The sequence below is a fragment of the Propithecus coquereli genome, unplaced genomic scaffold (genome assembly GCF_000956105.1).
Source record: "Propithecus coquereli isolate 6110/MARCELLA unplaced genomic scaffold, Pcoq_1.0 Scaffold195, whole genome shotgun sequence".
Classification (NCBI taxonomy): domain Eukaryota; kingdom Metazoa; phylum Chordata; class Mammalia; order Primates; family Indriidae; genus Propithecus; species Propithecus coquereli.
The window spans coordinates 1,756,332-1,769,525 of NW_012144411.1; the positions used below are offsets into that span (position 1 = coordinate 1,756,332).

At 34.0% G+C, this 13,194-nt stretch overlaps 1 protein-coding gene across 1 annotated transcript in view; it reads left to right on the forward strand.

Moving 5' to 3' along the window:
* LOC105809468 (chromosome unknown open reading frame, human C4orf29) overlaps nt 1–5,585 on the forward strand; it is a 63,172-nt gene extending 57,587 nt beyond the window's left edge. Inside the window, 3 exon segments of the mRNA XM_012643282.1 lie at nt 873–1,245; nt 1,686–1,848; nt 5,047–5,585. Coding sequence (XP_012498736.1) covers nt 873–1,245; nt 1,686–1,848; nt 5,047–5,098 — 588 coding nt within the window. The 3' untranslated portion in view covers nt 5,099–5,585.
* Nucleotides 5,586–13,194: the final 7,609 nt, after the last annotated feature.

Genomic DNA, 13,194 nt, shown 5'->3' on the forward strand with positions numbered 1-13,194 from the left:
TTTTTTATAGAGATGGGGTCTTGCTACATTGCCCAAGCTGGGCTTGAACTCCTGGCCTCAAACAATTCTCCCTACCTTAGCCTCCCAAAATGCTGAGATTACAGGCTTGAGCCACTGTGCCCGGCCTTTTTCCTTGATAATTTTTAATTCTTGTTAGTTCAACCTGAGAAAGGGATTTGGGTGGCTGGTGTTCTCTTGTGCTTGAATTTACATTACTTCCAGGATACAGTAATAAGACTTGTAAGTTCAAAGGTTAAGGCAGATCATGGATTTTGAAACTGCGGCAATAAAAACACGATGCAAACTAAATGATGCCCTTTACCATTTAGTAGGGAACATTTAGCAATAAAGTATGTCATGTATCTGAGTTAAATTTTGACTTTTGTTCTTTTTTTAAATTGTGGTAAATATGTACAATATAAAATTTACTGTTTAGCCATTTTTAAGTATACAGGTCAGTGGCATTAAGTAAATTTACATTGTTGTACAACCATCACCACCATCCATTTCCAGAACTTTATCTTCCCAAACTGAAACTCTATCTATTGACTAAAACTCCCTCATTCTTCTCTTCTTCCAGCCCGTGGCGACTGCCATTCTCTTTCCATCTCTATGACTTTTACTACTGTAGGGACCTCAGACAATATTTGGTCTTTTATGTTTTGCTTATTCGCTTAGTATAATGTCTTCAGCGTTCATTCATGTTGTAGCATGTGTCAGAATTTCATTCCTTAAGAGTGAATATTCCATTGTTTATATATACCACATTTTGTTTATCCATTGATGGACATTTGTCTTTTCTCTTTAACGAGGTTATTAAATAAAACTCTATTTTACACTAAATGATGTTTTCTTTTCTTTCATATATTCAGGCAGATTCTTTCAAAATGGGACGAGAGTTCGTGAAACGCTTCCCTAGCAGTGCAGACAAGCTAACTAACCTTAATCTGGTTTCTAGAACTTTAAATTTAGATGACCAAGTTGTGTCCCAAAAACCTGCTGGGTGCCATAATTCTAGTAAAACATCTATCAGTGCCACATCAGAAAGACTTTTATTACAAGATGCCTCTAAGAAGGAGTGCTTCAATCAAACACTTTCAACCAACAAAAGTAGTTATACAAGTTGCAGCTCTCAGTCATACCACCTACTCAGTAAAGAACAAAGAAGAAATAATCTTCAGAAAGAATCTTTAATATTTATGAAAGGAGTCATGGATGAATGTACTCATGTAGCAAATTTCTCAGGTACTTGTTTTTATATGAAATTGAGAATATTTGATATGTAAATATTTATGAAATATTTTTAAGGATGCTTTACAGAATAATATCATATTTTCAAGGGTATATTTTTTGTTGGCTCCAATATGTATTTGCCAAGATAAATTGGTTACTTACATGTATCATATTTCATTTATGAAAATCTAAGATCTTATTCATTAAAAAACACATTGGATTTTGTATCTTCTTTAGACTATTCATCTCATTGTATGGGAGATGAGTAACATGGTAATATGGCATATTATAATTGATTTTCAATTTAATCAAAGAGTTTTAGTTTGATGAATATTTCACTTACTGCATTGCGTGGTATATTTTATTTTCTAATATGATTGATAGTATTTATATGAAAATCTTAGAGCTTTTTAAGTGTGTCTATGTTGAATTTTTAAAAATCCTATACCTAGTTCCAGTTGACCCAAGCCTCATTATAGTGGTTCAAGCCAAAGAAGATGCCTATATTCCACGAACAGGAGTTCGAAGTCTACAAGAAATTTGGCCTGGTTGTGAAATCCGATATCTAGAAGGGGGTCATATTAGCGCTTATCTTTTTAAGCAAGGACTCTTCAGGTAAGATGATTGGTCTAAACCGGTGTTTGTTTATGTGTTGTTTGTTTTTTGGGGGGTGGTATTTTTTGCCTCAACAAATATAAAAGATTAGGTGGTATTTATATTGTTTGTTTTAGTCCTCTTATTTCTTCCTTGTTTCCCACAGATCTCACACTGAGGTACTTTTCCCTCTTTCCTATCTTGTCCTCTTATTTTCTTTTTCTCTAGAGATCAAAGGTTGTAACATATCATCGGTATGCTTTATCATGTGGTTTTACCCTCTAGAAATATTAATGGCCAGGTATTTTAGGGTGTGGGGAAGAACATCACAGTTTGTAAAAGTTGCTTTGGTTCATCAACAGTTTTTTCACTCTACTCTGATATTCTCTCATAGTGGCCTTAGCTTCTGTGGAATAATCTAGCAGCTTCAGTTAGCAAGTGAATATTGAACCTTAAATAAGTGGTTTTGTTAGCAACCTTATATGATTCCACTATTTTAGTTAGAACTTAAAAATATTTTAAGCTATAACTCTAATTTTCTGATATTCTACATTATTTCTACTTCTATCCAAATCTGATGGTAAATTGTATCATTGGAATATATTTACTATTAATGGTTAAATAAATTAGTTCACATAAATGCTTAGATCAGTGCCCTATGCATAAGTGTTTAAAAACTGCCAAATGGATAACTATATAGTAGGAGAACTGAGATATATGTTTGACATGTTTTTTAGCTCTTGTTAACATAAAAAATCCTTTGCATGTTGTTGGTTATTTAGTTCAACTTATAAATGTCACTTTTTTGAGATACAGATTAATTCTTCAAGTCTGTTATGTCTTGAAGGATTTGGTAAACCTTTCTTTTTATAGTATGATCTTTTAAAAAATATTCATTCAACATTTGAGTCCCTATTAGTTGGTAAGTGAGCAGACTATCTGATACTCAGTGACTGTGGCACAGCAAAACTAAAACAAACAAAAAAATACGTAGGGTTGCTAGAGTTGCTTAAGAAGAGTCTAAAGTTCTGTTACATATGTGAATGCAGAGGATCCACATGCTTGTATTAGTAAATCAGTATCAAATTTCTTTTGCTCTTTTGTTTATCTAGATGGAAGTATAGCTAAGAGGGGTTAGGAAGAATAGCCATAATCAAAGTCATGTAAAAACTCAAAAGTGCTAATATGAAAGCTTCATTTGAGAAAGAGATAAATGTTAACTATTACTGTGTGCCAGATACTAGGGCGATTGCTTCATTTTATTATCCCCTTTATACAGATTAAAGGAGACAAAAAGATTAAGTAATTTGCTCAAGTGGAGTCACTACTAAGCTATTTGGCCTCTCCTACTCCCACCAGTCACTTCAAAACTTAACAGCTTAGATGACATTGGAAAAGAAGCTACTCCTTTATATGTTCCAATATTGTGTTATTTAGTTAATTGATAATACAGATGAATAAGAGACTATTTAAATGATTAAAAAGGTATATGTATACCTTTTTTAATCTTCCTCATACCATGTACACAAGCCCAAATTGCAACCTTAGGCATCAGAAGTATTAATAAAACAAATTCAGATTCATTCTACCATAGCAAGTTCCCAGAACTAACTCTGAAGAAAAAAAAAAATCATCCAGTGGGCAAACATCCCAAGTCCTGTCTCCCTCTGTTCTCACACTTGCCCTCAAAACAAAATCTCTTTATGTGTTTACATCAGCATGCAAAACATCCAGCTTTAATTTGTTCCCCTTCTCATGGTTTGTTATAATTTACAAGGAACAAATTCTTGAGCCAAAGAAATACAAGTGTTAGAAAGCTGTATTTTCCTAATGTATTGGAAATAATAATCTATTAGCAGGCTGTCAGTTTTAAAGATAATCTTAATATCTTTGTTAGGATGTGGGGAAATGCTTAAACGAGTAGAATATGAAGTTAATATCCTATAATTATTATTTAAACTGGGTTAAAATATAGACATATGCATTTTTTTAAAAAAGCCTGGAGGGGCCAGGCATGGTGGCTCATGCCTGTAATCCTAGCACTCTGGGAGGCCAAGGCAGGAGGATCACTTGAGCCCAGGAGTCTGAAGTTGCCACGAGCAAGGCTGACGCCACGGCATTTGCCTGGGCAACAGAGTGAGACTCTGTCTCAAAAAAAAAAAAAAAAAAAGAATAAAAAGCCCAGAGGAAATATATGGAAAGATTAATAGTATATGCCCTAGTATGATGGGATTATGACTTTTTTCCCCTTTCTATATTTTGGATTTTCTGAATACTCTGCAATGGAAACTTATTGTACACTGGAAAGAAAACTGGCTAGTGCGGTGGTTCACTCCCATAATCCCAGCACTTTGTGAGGCCAAGGCAGGAGAATCACGTGAGCCCAGGAATTTGAGGTTGCAGTGAGCTATGATGACACTACTGCACATGAGCCCAGGCAACAGAGTGAGACCCTGTCTCAAAAAAGGAAAACAAAATAAGCTCTAGAAAAAATGCTCATGAACAGATGAGGTGGTCTGTGCCTGTAGTCCCAGCTACTTTGGAGGCTGATGCAAGAGAATTGCTTGAGGCCAGTAGGTCGAGGCTGAAGTATGCCATGATCACCTCTGTGAAGAGCCACTACACTCTAGCCTTGGCAAGACAGTGAGACCCCATCTCTAAAAAGAAAGAAAAAATATCTTATAGAAGGTCAGAACAATTTATCTATTCTTTTTCAATTGAAATATTAAAATACCTAGTGAAGTTAATGTAGGAAATCAAGGCTTTCGATTTTAAATTCAGTTGCTAGAACATGTTCTTAGTAAACAAAAACCAGCTATATCATAATCTATGAAATAGATTGAATCTTACATTCTGAAGTTACATAATTAATTTTCAACAAAGTGACAAAAAGAATAAAGAGAAACCAGTTCCTTTTTATCATTTTATATATTTTATATCTATTATATATATTCTAAGGCACAAAAAATTGCTTCAGAAAAAGATGATGCTTCTAGATCTATCATCAGTTGGAAATACGTTTGAGGTTTTTCCAAGTAGTGGTGGTGAAGTTACAGGGATCCAAACACCCGCCCTCAGGTAACTACCTCTTTCATAGCTGTTTAGAGAGAAGGTCAGTTTGCAAGCCACACATAATTTGGAAATAACTTATAGTAAAGGTGTTGTCTGTCTCCCCTTTTTGGTATTTACTTGTAGTTTTTCTTTCATATTTAATTTTAGACAAGCCATCTATGATGCATTTGAACGCTTCCTCCACAAATACGCTAACTAATTGGATCACTTCATGTAACCAGTACAGCCATCATGTTTCTTACAAAAGGAATTTTCATCCTATGTTAATGTGAAGAACAAGCAGACCGCATATATATCTAATTGCTATCAATTTAATCTGGAATTCAGTGTTACAGATCCATCAGCTATAAACTCTGAATACATCTGAATAATTTTAAAATAATATTTCAATTGAATAATGTTAAAGTATTTTTATTATTGTTTATTGGAATCCCATATACTCAATATCTAGTCTGTTGCTATTTATGAAAACTTTAAATTTTTAATTATGAATAATTCATTAATTTTAAATAAATTTATTCATAAAAACCTTATTGGTTTTTAATAGAATTGCTAAATCAAACTAAGATTGTAATATATCAGCCTGTACTGTGTACCCTTATCATGACATTTTGCTACTGATTTGAGAAACATGTTTCTTTCTTTTTTGAATATCTGGTGAATTTATAATCCAGTTTTCAACTTTAGTTAACTTTCTGCCATGGAAATAAATATTTACCATGTATAAAATCAGTGTTAACTTTGAATTCTAAAAAATCTTGATTGCCTTGTAGATAAGTGCTTTTAATAATCAAAGTGCATGTTGAAATGCAGATAAAATGCATTAGACTTGGCTAGACTTTAAAACTTTACCAAAGATTAGGTTAGAAAAAAATGCCAAACATATTTCCCCTACTTAAAAAGTTTCGATTCACGAAAAATGGAACTATTGGAAGACCTATTGCATTAATTGATGGATACTGTGTCAAACATTTTTTTGTCTGCCTACTCTTCAGTTTGCTAAACATCTGACTTTATCCAAGTACTTAACAGCTTTGGCTTTTTAATCTCAGAATTTAATAGCCACATATGAAATTGATTTGTCCCATATAAACTTTATTTTATAGAAAAGACTTAAAGTTTTATATAATAACTACTAACTTTTAAAAATGGGGGCTTATCAGGCTAGATTTGGGACTTTTTATGTTAAAGTTCTCTAGCTGAGCTAAAAGGTCAAAGAAAAAGTAGAAAATGTTTTTGGGTATTGTGTGAAGGTTTGGATAAAGTGTATTTGAGCTTTGTTTGAAATCTGTGTTGTCCATGAATTCTTTTTAAATAGGTATTCTTAGTCCTGTGAGAATATTTGAATAATGTGCCTTTGTAGCCTTTTTAAAGGAGATTTCATTTGTCACTCTAATGCCTCATCCATAGTCTTAATTTTTTATAACTATTTTAAAAATTAATGTGAAGTCATGATGGCAGACAAAGTAGTAACTTCTGTAAAACTGCTTCGGCATAACAAACCAACATTGTATAGCTATTTCAACTATAGCAATTTTACATATTCAGAGGAGACACTTTAGTTTTGACCGAAAGTACAAAATCTAAAGTTCTTGCACAAAATACCCTTTAAAGTAGCACTTACTGGCAATTGAATTACAATGATTTTCTTATATCACGTTTATAGTGAGGTGATATGAGTGAATGTTTTCTGAACGTGGCTTTAGAAAAACCAATACTTTATTTTTTACAAAAATATTTCTTACTAAGCAATAATTTACTATGGTGTGTGAATTTCTATTAGTAAAAGAATGAGGCCAGGCACGGTGACTCACACCTGTAATCCTAGCACTCTGGGAGGCCGAGGTGGGAGGATCGCTCGAGGTCAGGAGTAGACACCCCATCTCTACTAAAAATAGAAAGAAATTAGCTGGACAACTAAAAATATATAGAAAATATTAGCCAGGCATGGTGGCACATGCGTGTAGTCCCAGCTACTTGGGAGGCTGAGGCAGAAGGATCACTTGAGCCCAAGAGTTTAAGGTTGCTATGAGCTAGGCTGACGCCACGGCACTCACTCTAGCCCGGGAAAAAAAGCGAGACTCTGTCTCAAAAAAAATAAATAAATAATAAAAAGAAAAAAAGAATGAGGCCAGGTGCCATGGCTCATGCCTGTGATCCTATCACTTTGGGAGGATCACTTGAGGCCAGGGTTCGAGACTAGCCTGAGCACCATAGCGGGACCCTGTCTCTACAAAAATACAAAAATTAGCCAGGCATGGTAGAGTGCACCTATAGCTTCAGGTACTCAGAAAGCTGAGGCAGGAGGATCCCTTGAGCCCAGGAGTTTGAGGTTGCAGTGAGCTATGATGATGCCACTATACTCTAGCCTGAGCAACACAGCAAGTGAGACCCTATCTCAAAAAAAAAAAAAAAAGAAAAAAAGAAATTTCGATTTTGTTTTAATTAACTCTTAGGTATAACTGATTTTTCCCAAATAAAATGTGAAAGATGGTATTTTAAAAATTTCATCTCTTAACCAGATATTTTAAGAATATGTCCATGAAACTACCTCAATTAATTCAAGGTGCAAAATACCTTTTCTTAGGGTTTTTTTTTTCTACTCCCCAAAATAATGGCTCGAGTATTCTCAAATATGTATGTGTATACACACACACACACACACACACACACACATATATAAAAAACCTCAAAGAAGTGCTCTCTGCCATTTGTCTACCATTTTGAGGATGAGATACTACAGAAAATGCTAGAAATTCATTTAGACCAGAGTTATAAACTGTTAGTCCACACAGGCCAGTTTGACCTATAGTTGTTTTATATAGTATTCGGTGTACATAATGTTTCAGAGATTTCTGAATTTGTCAAGTCTTTAGATTGGGCATGCATTCCTCAGTTTTCCACAGTCCAGTGGACTGCCTCTTAGACTACTTTTCTAGTTTGTATTTCCTGCTCAGCCCTGAAGACATTGTAAGTTTGAGACCCCTGATTTAGATCTGTGATTAGAAAAAGTTTCCAAATTTCGTGATTTGCTAATGTTGTAATTACTATTAAGTCATTTTAGCGTATGTATTTTAGATTGTTTATGAATGTATTTTTTAATGTGGTGCTTTCTCGTAAAGATTATTGAATTGTTTAACTGAAATATTAAAAATAATTTCCAAATATTTTGTATTTCATAATAAAAGACTATTTAAAAAGCTAATCATTTGGTTTTTTTTCTTTCAAGAGGTATTATTGGAAATATAGAGGACATATGTCACATTTGATTAATGTACAAACTTGAACTGAGTATTTATGTTCCCCCTTAGTTATTTATGCCCCAGACAAGGTAAGGCAGAAATAAGTAAGGGAGGCTTTAGCAGAGAAGTATTAGTCTCTGTAACAAGAACCAAATTTCCCCCAAAATATGTGTGATCTAAGGGAAACAAGCATTTTGACAGGCTTAGTTATCTGAATGCTATATAACTCAGTATTGGATACATTTATACTAGTAAATATACTACAAACAATTAAAATCTAGAGGCATAAATTAACCAAAGGATTCAGTTGGTAGCTCTTATAGAAACTGAGTTTGGAATGTAAGGAAAGATTATGGCAGGTGAGACAAAGGAAAAAGAGATAGATTTTGGCCACTTTGCAATAGGATAAACTAATTCCAGGAATATTCTTACAGGCAGAGTCCTAGGAAACCAATGATTGTATGAAGTGTAAGCCAGGAATTGAACGGGCCAGTACCTTGATCTTGGACTTCACAACCTCCAGAACTGTGAGAAATAAATGTCTTGTTGTCTAAGCCACCCGGTTTATGATATTCTGTTATAGTAACCTCAGCAGACAAAGATAACAGGTCATGTGAGCAAACATTAAGTAAGCGTATTACAAAAGCACTGTCCAACAGAACTTTCTATAATGATGGAAAGGTACTGCATCTGCTCTAATACAGTAGTCACTTTTCACATGTGAAATGAGGCTACCATAACTGAGGAAGTGAATTTTTTATTTAACTGAAATTTTAAAAAATTAAATAATCATGTGTAACTAGTAGCTATTGTATTAGTATCAATATAAAAAAATCTTAATAGAACAATAACGTAGATCTTCTGGATATATATCAAACACTATGGTCTAAGAGAGTATAAGTTTTCTCAGGTATACATGGAATATTTCCAAAAGCCATATAAGAAAAGAAAATCAGTATGTTTCATAAAGTGAAAATATTATAAACACTTATCACATGCAATAAAACCATAATTTAAAGATAAAAAAAATTACCACAAAGTTACAGTAATCAGTGTGGTAGTGGCATAAAGACATATGGACTAATGGAATAGAATAATGAGCCCAGAAACATACCCTTGAATGTATAGTCAAATGATTTTATTTAATTTATTTTATTGAGACTGAGTCTGGCTCTGTCACCCTGGGTAGAGTGCAGTGGGGTCATCATGGCTCACTGCAGCCTCAAAGTGATCCTCCTGCCTCAGCCTCCCAGAGTGCTAGGATTACAGGCTTGAGCTGCCTTGCCTGGCCATCAAATGATTTTTGACAAGCATTCTAAGACCATCCAATGGGGAAAGGACCATATTTTCAACAAATGGTGCTGGGAAAACTGGATATCCAGATGCAAAACAATGAAGTTGGACCCATACTTTTATACCATATCCAAAATGTTAACTCAAAATGGATCAAAGCCCTAAATGCAAGAGCTAAAACTATAAAGTTTTTAGAAGAGAACATAGGGGAAAAGCTTCATGATAATTGGATTTGTCAGTGATTCTTTGCTATGATACCAGAAACACAGGCAACAAAAGAAAAAATACATAAATTGGATTTTACCAAATTTAAAAACATTTGGGCATTAAAGGACACTATTGAGAGTGAAACAGCAACCCACAGAATGGTAGAAAATATTTGCAAATAATATATCTGACAAAGGATTAAAATCCATAATATATAAAGAACTCCTACAACTCAACAACAGGGCTCACCAAACTTTTCCTATAAAGGGCCAGATAGTGAATATTTCAGGCTTTGCAGGCCAAGATGAAAAACTGAGGATATCATATAGGTACTTATATAAGAAGGAAGAAAATAATTTTCCACAAATTTTTTGATAAAATTCAAAATAATAATAATTGAGCACAATGGTTTCTAATATAGGTCTACTAATTAGAAGAATGGGATTCTTTTTGGAGGAGATAATTCAAAGTTTATGTGCTCTGTCCTCAAAATCGTTGTAAATATTCATCTGTTAATATTGATCTATAATGACATTTTACATATTGTAGCTTTGAAAATGTCTCTGCCAAATACTGATATCAACCCAAAAGTGCTTTTAATTGAACATATTCATCATTTGGAGGGCATTTATAGAATTCTATTAGATTCTTGATATTTGCCCTTTAGCCTTTTTGCAACAAAATAAAGTGACGACAGTATCATATATGGTCTATCGCAACTACTCAACTCTGTTGTTGTAGTGTGAAAGAAGCCATAGACAATACATAAATCAATAAGCATAGCATGGCGGTGTTCCGATAATATTTTATTTATGGAACTGACATTTGAATTTCATGTAGTTTTCATATATCACAAAATATTCTTTTTTTTAAAACCATTAAAAAATGTAAAACTCAGCTTGTGCCTGTGTAAAAACGGTTGGTGAACAGGATTTGGCCCATGGTTTGCCAAGTCCTAATCCAGATAATTCATGTAACCCTGAATTGTTTTCTAAGTAATATATGTTTATGAATGGTATGATTGCCTTGGAATCAAGCAGTTATACAGTGATATGATTGTTCATATTTAAGGATAAGTAATAATGGAAACATTTTAAGTCAGAAAAAACAAAGCCAGCAGTCTTTCTTACCCTTCGTCTTCCCTATGTATGATTTAGTAACATTTTTAGACATTTGGAAAATATTGGGTCACTGAGTTATGCAGACTTTCTAAATATTGACACATTTCATTACACAACATAAAAAAATACATTAAAATTGGCAGCATAATTCACTATTGCAAAGATGTGGAAACAACCCAAGTGCCTGTCAATTCATGAGTGGATTATTAAAATTTGGTATATGTATACAATGGAATATTATGCAATCATAAGAAACGACAGTGATCTAGCACCTCTTATGTTTTCCTGGATTGATCTTGAGCCCATTATCCGAAGTGAGGTATCACAAGATCGGAAGAATGGGCTCCACTTGTACTCGCCATCAAATTGGTACTAACTGATCAACACTAGGGTGCTCACATGGCAGTAATATTCTCCAGGGATTAGGGGGATTGGGGGGTAAACCCACAACTAAAGGACATGGGGAGCATTGTAGAGGGGAACGGCATGCCTCTAACCCTGCTTGGGTCAGGCAAAGACATAAAATGTAACCATAATGTTTGTACCCTCATAATACCCTGAAATAAAAAAAAAAATACATTAAAATCACTACTGAGCTCATCAGAAAATCTCTAACCCTGGGAAGCTGTTGAGTTCCTGGTGGTTACAGGTTTTCCAAACTTCTACTTTTCTCTTGAAAGCTTGAATTTTATCACTAGCAACAAATATTGTCAGTTGTTTCCATTGATGTGACAGGCTCATGTCATTCATTTTTGACAAAATGTCTGCCAAATCACCTAAGCATGAATAAATCTACTTTGTTGTCAGTCATTCTTTCAAGTAAAAACATGTTCCAAGAAAAAAGCAGCTAGTTCCGCTTACAAATCAAACAAGCTCAGAAGTGCTTTTCCTCAAGACAATCATACAGCAGAAGTGATTTATGTGTATTTCCTATTTCATCACACAGAATGTTAATAAGATACACATTTGTATTCAAGGGTTAGGTTTTGATCAAATCAATTTTTACTGCTGCATCAAGAACATTCTTAGATGAAGCTTGCAGTTTTTAAATTGAGAATGTATGACTGTGAAGAATATGATGACTGCTAGTACAGATTGGTGCCACTGCCTTGATTCTTGCTACGTCTCCAGCGAACTTCCCTACCATCATTTTTGCACCATCAGTGCAAACGTCAACACAGGGGAAAAGGGAATTAATGTCTTAATATTATTATAAAAATAGTTTTGACCTTGCAGACTTCCTGAAAGGGTCTCCAAGATCCCAGGGTTTGGGGACCACAGTTTGAAAATCTGTTCACCTAGGACATAGTCTTGAGCACCTCCACCAACAATTAATGTTTAGGCAAAGAAAGATTAAAGAGGTAGACTGAGGAGTGGCTAGAAAGACAGGAGGAAAATCATGAGAACATAGTATCATGAAAGCAGAGGAGAGGAGTAATCAGGAACTCATGGAAAAATAAAAACTTTTCTAGAGATGTTAATAAGCACATATATGAAACAAACTAAAATGTAGTAGGAATTTCCTAGTGATCTTATACTGACAGAGTCTAAGATATGAATCCATTTAATCTTTCTAGAGGATCATGACACTAAAACCACAGAGAGGGAAATGGGATCCCATTATAATACATTGTTCTACAGTGAGGGATAGCTACAAACTGAAAATAACATAAAGCTGTTTATAGATTCTTAAATGCTAGAGCCAATCTATGAACAAAGCACAAAGAAGAGCATTATGGTTACAGAATAGAATGTAAATTATCACCCTTGACAATGTAAAAGAAAGGAAGAAATGTTGTCCAGGATATGGAGAACTCTCAAATACTGCCAGTAGGAGTGTAAACTGGTACAAGAGTTGGAAAATGGTTTGACAATATCTAGAACCGATGGAGATATACATACCCTATGAATTAAATTCTATTCCTAAAATGATACAGTAGAGAAATTGGTACATGCACACCAGAAAAGAAAAATGTTCTTAAGAGCAATGTTTATAGTAGCTCCAAACTGGAAACAACCCAAATAGCCACCAACAATAGAATGAATAAAAAATTGTGGTATAGTCATGCAATGAAATACACATACTATAACAAAATGAATGCCCTATCCCTACTCTCAAGTTGTATGGATCTTAAAAATAATATTAAATGAAAGAAGCAAGACACAAAAGAATAAAGCATGATTCCATTTATCTATAGTTAAAAAAAATAGGCAAACTAGGGGATGTATACTTAGTGATAAACCATAAAAAAAAGCAAGGAAATAATTTACCTCTTAGGGGAAGGAAAGTGCTGAGAATAGGAAGGGACACCTGGGAGTTCTAATTCTTGACCTGGGTAGCTATTATATCACATGGTTCTTCACTTTAACCATAAATTTGTACATTTTTTGGTTTTGATTTTTCAGAAGTATGTTTTTCTTTTCCCAACAAG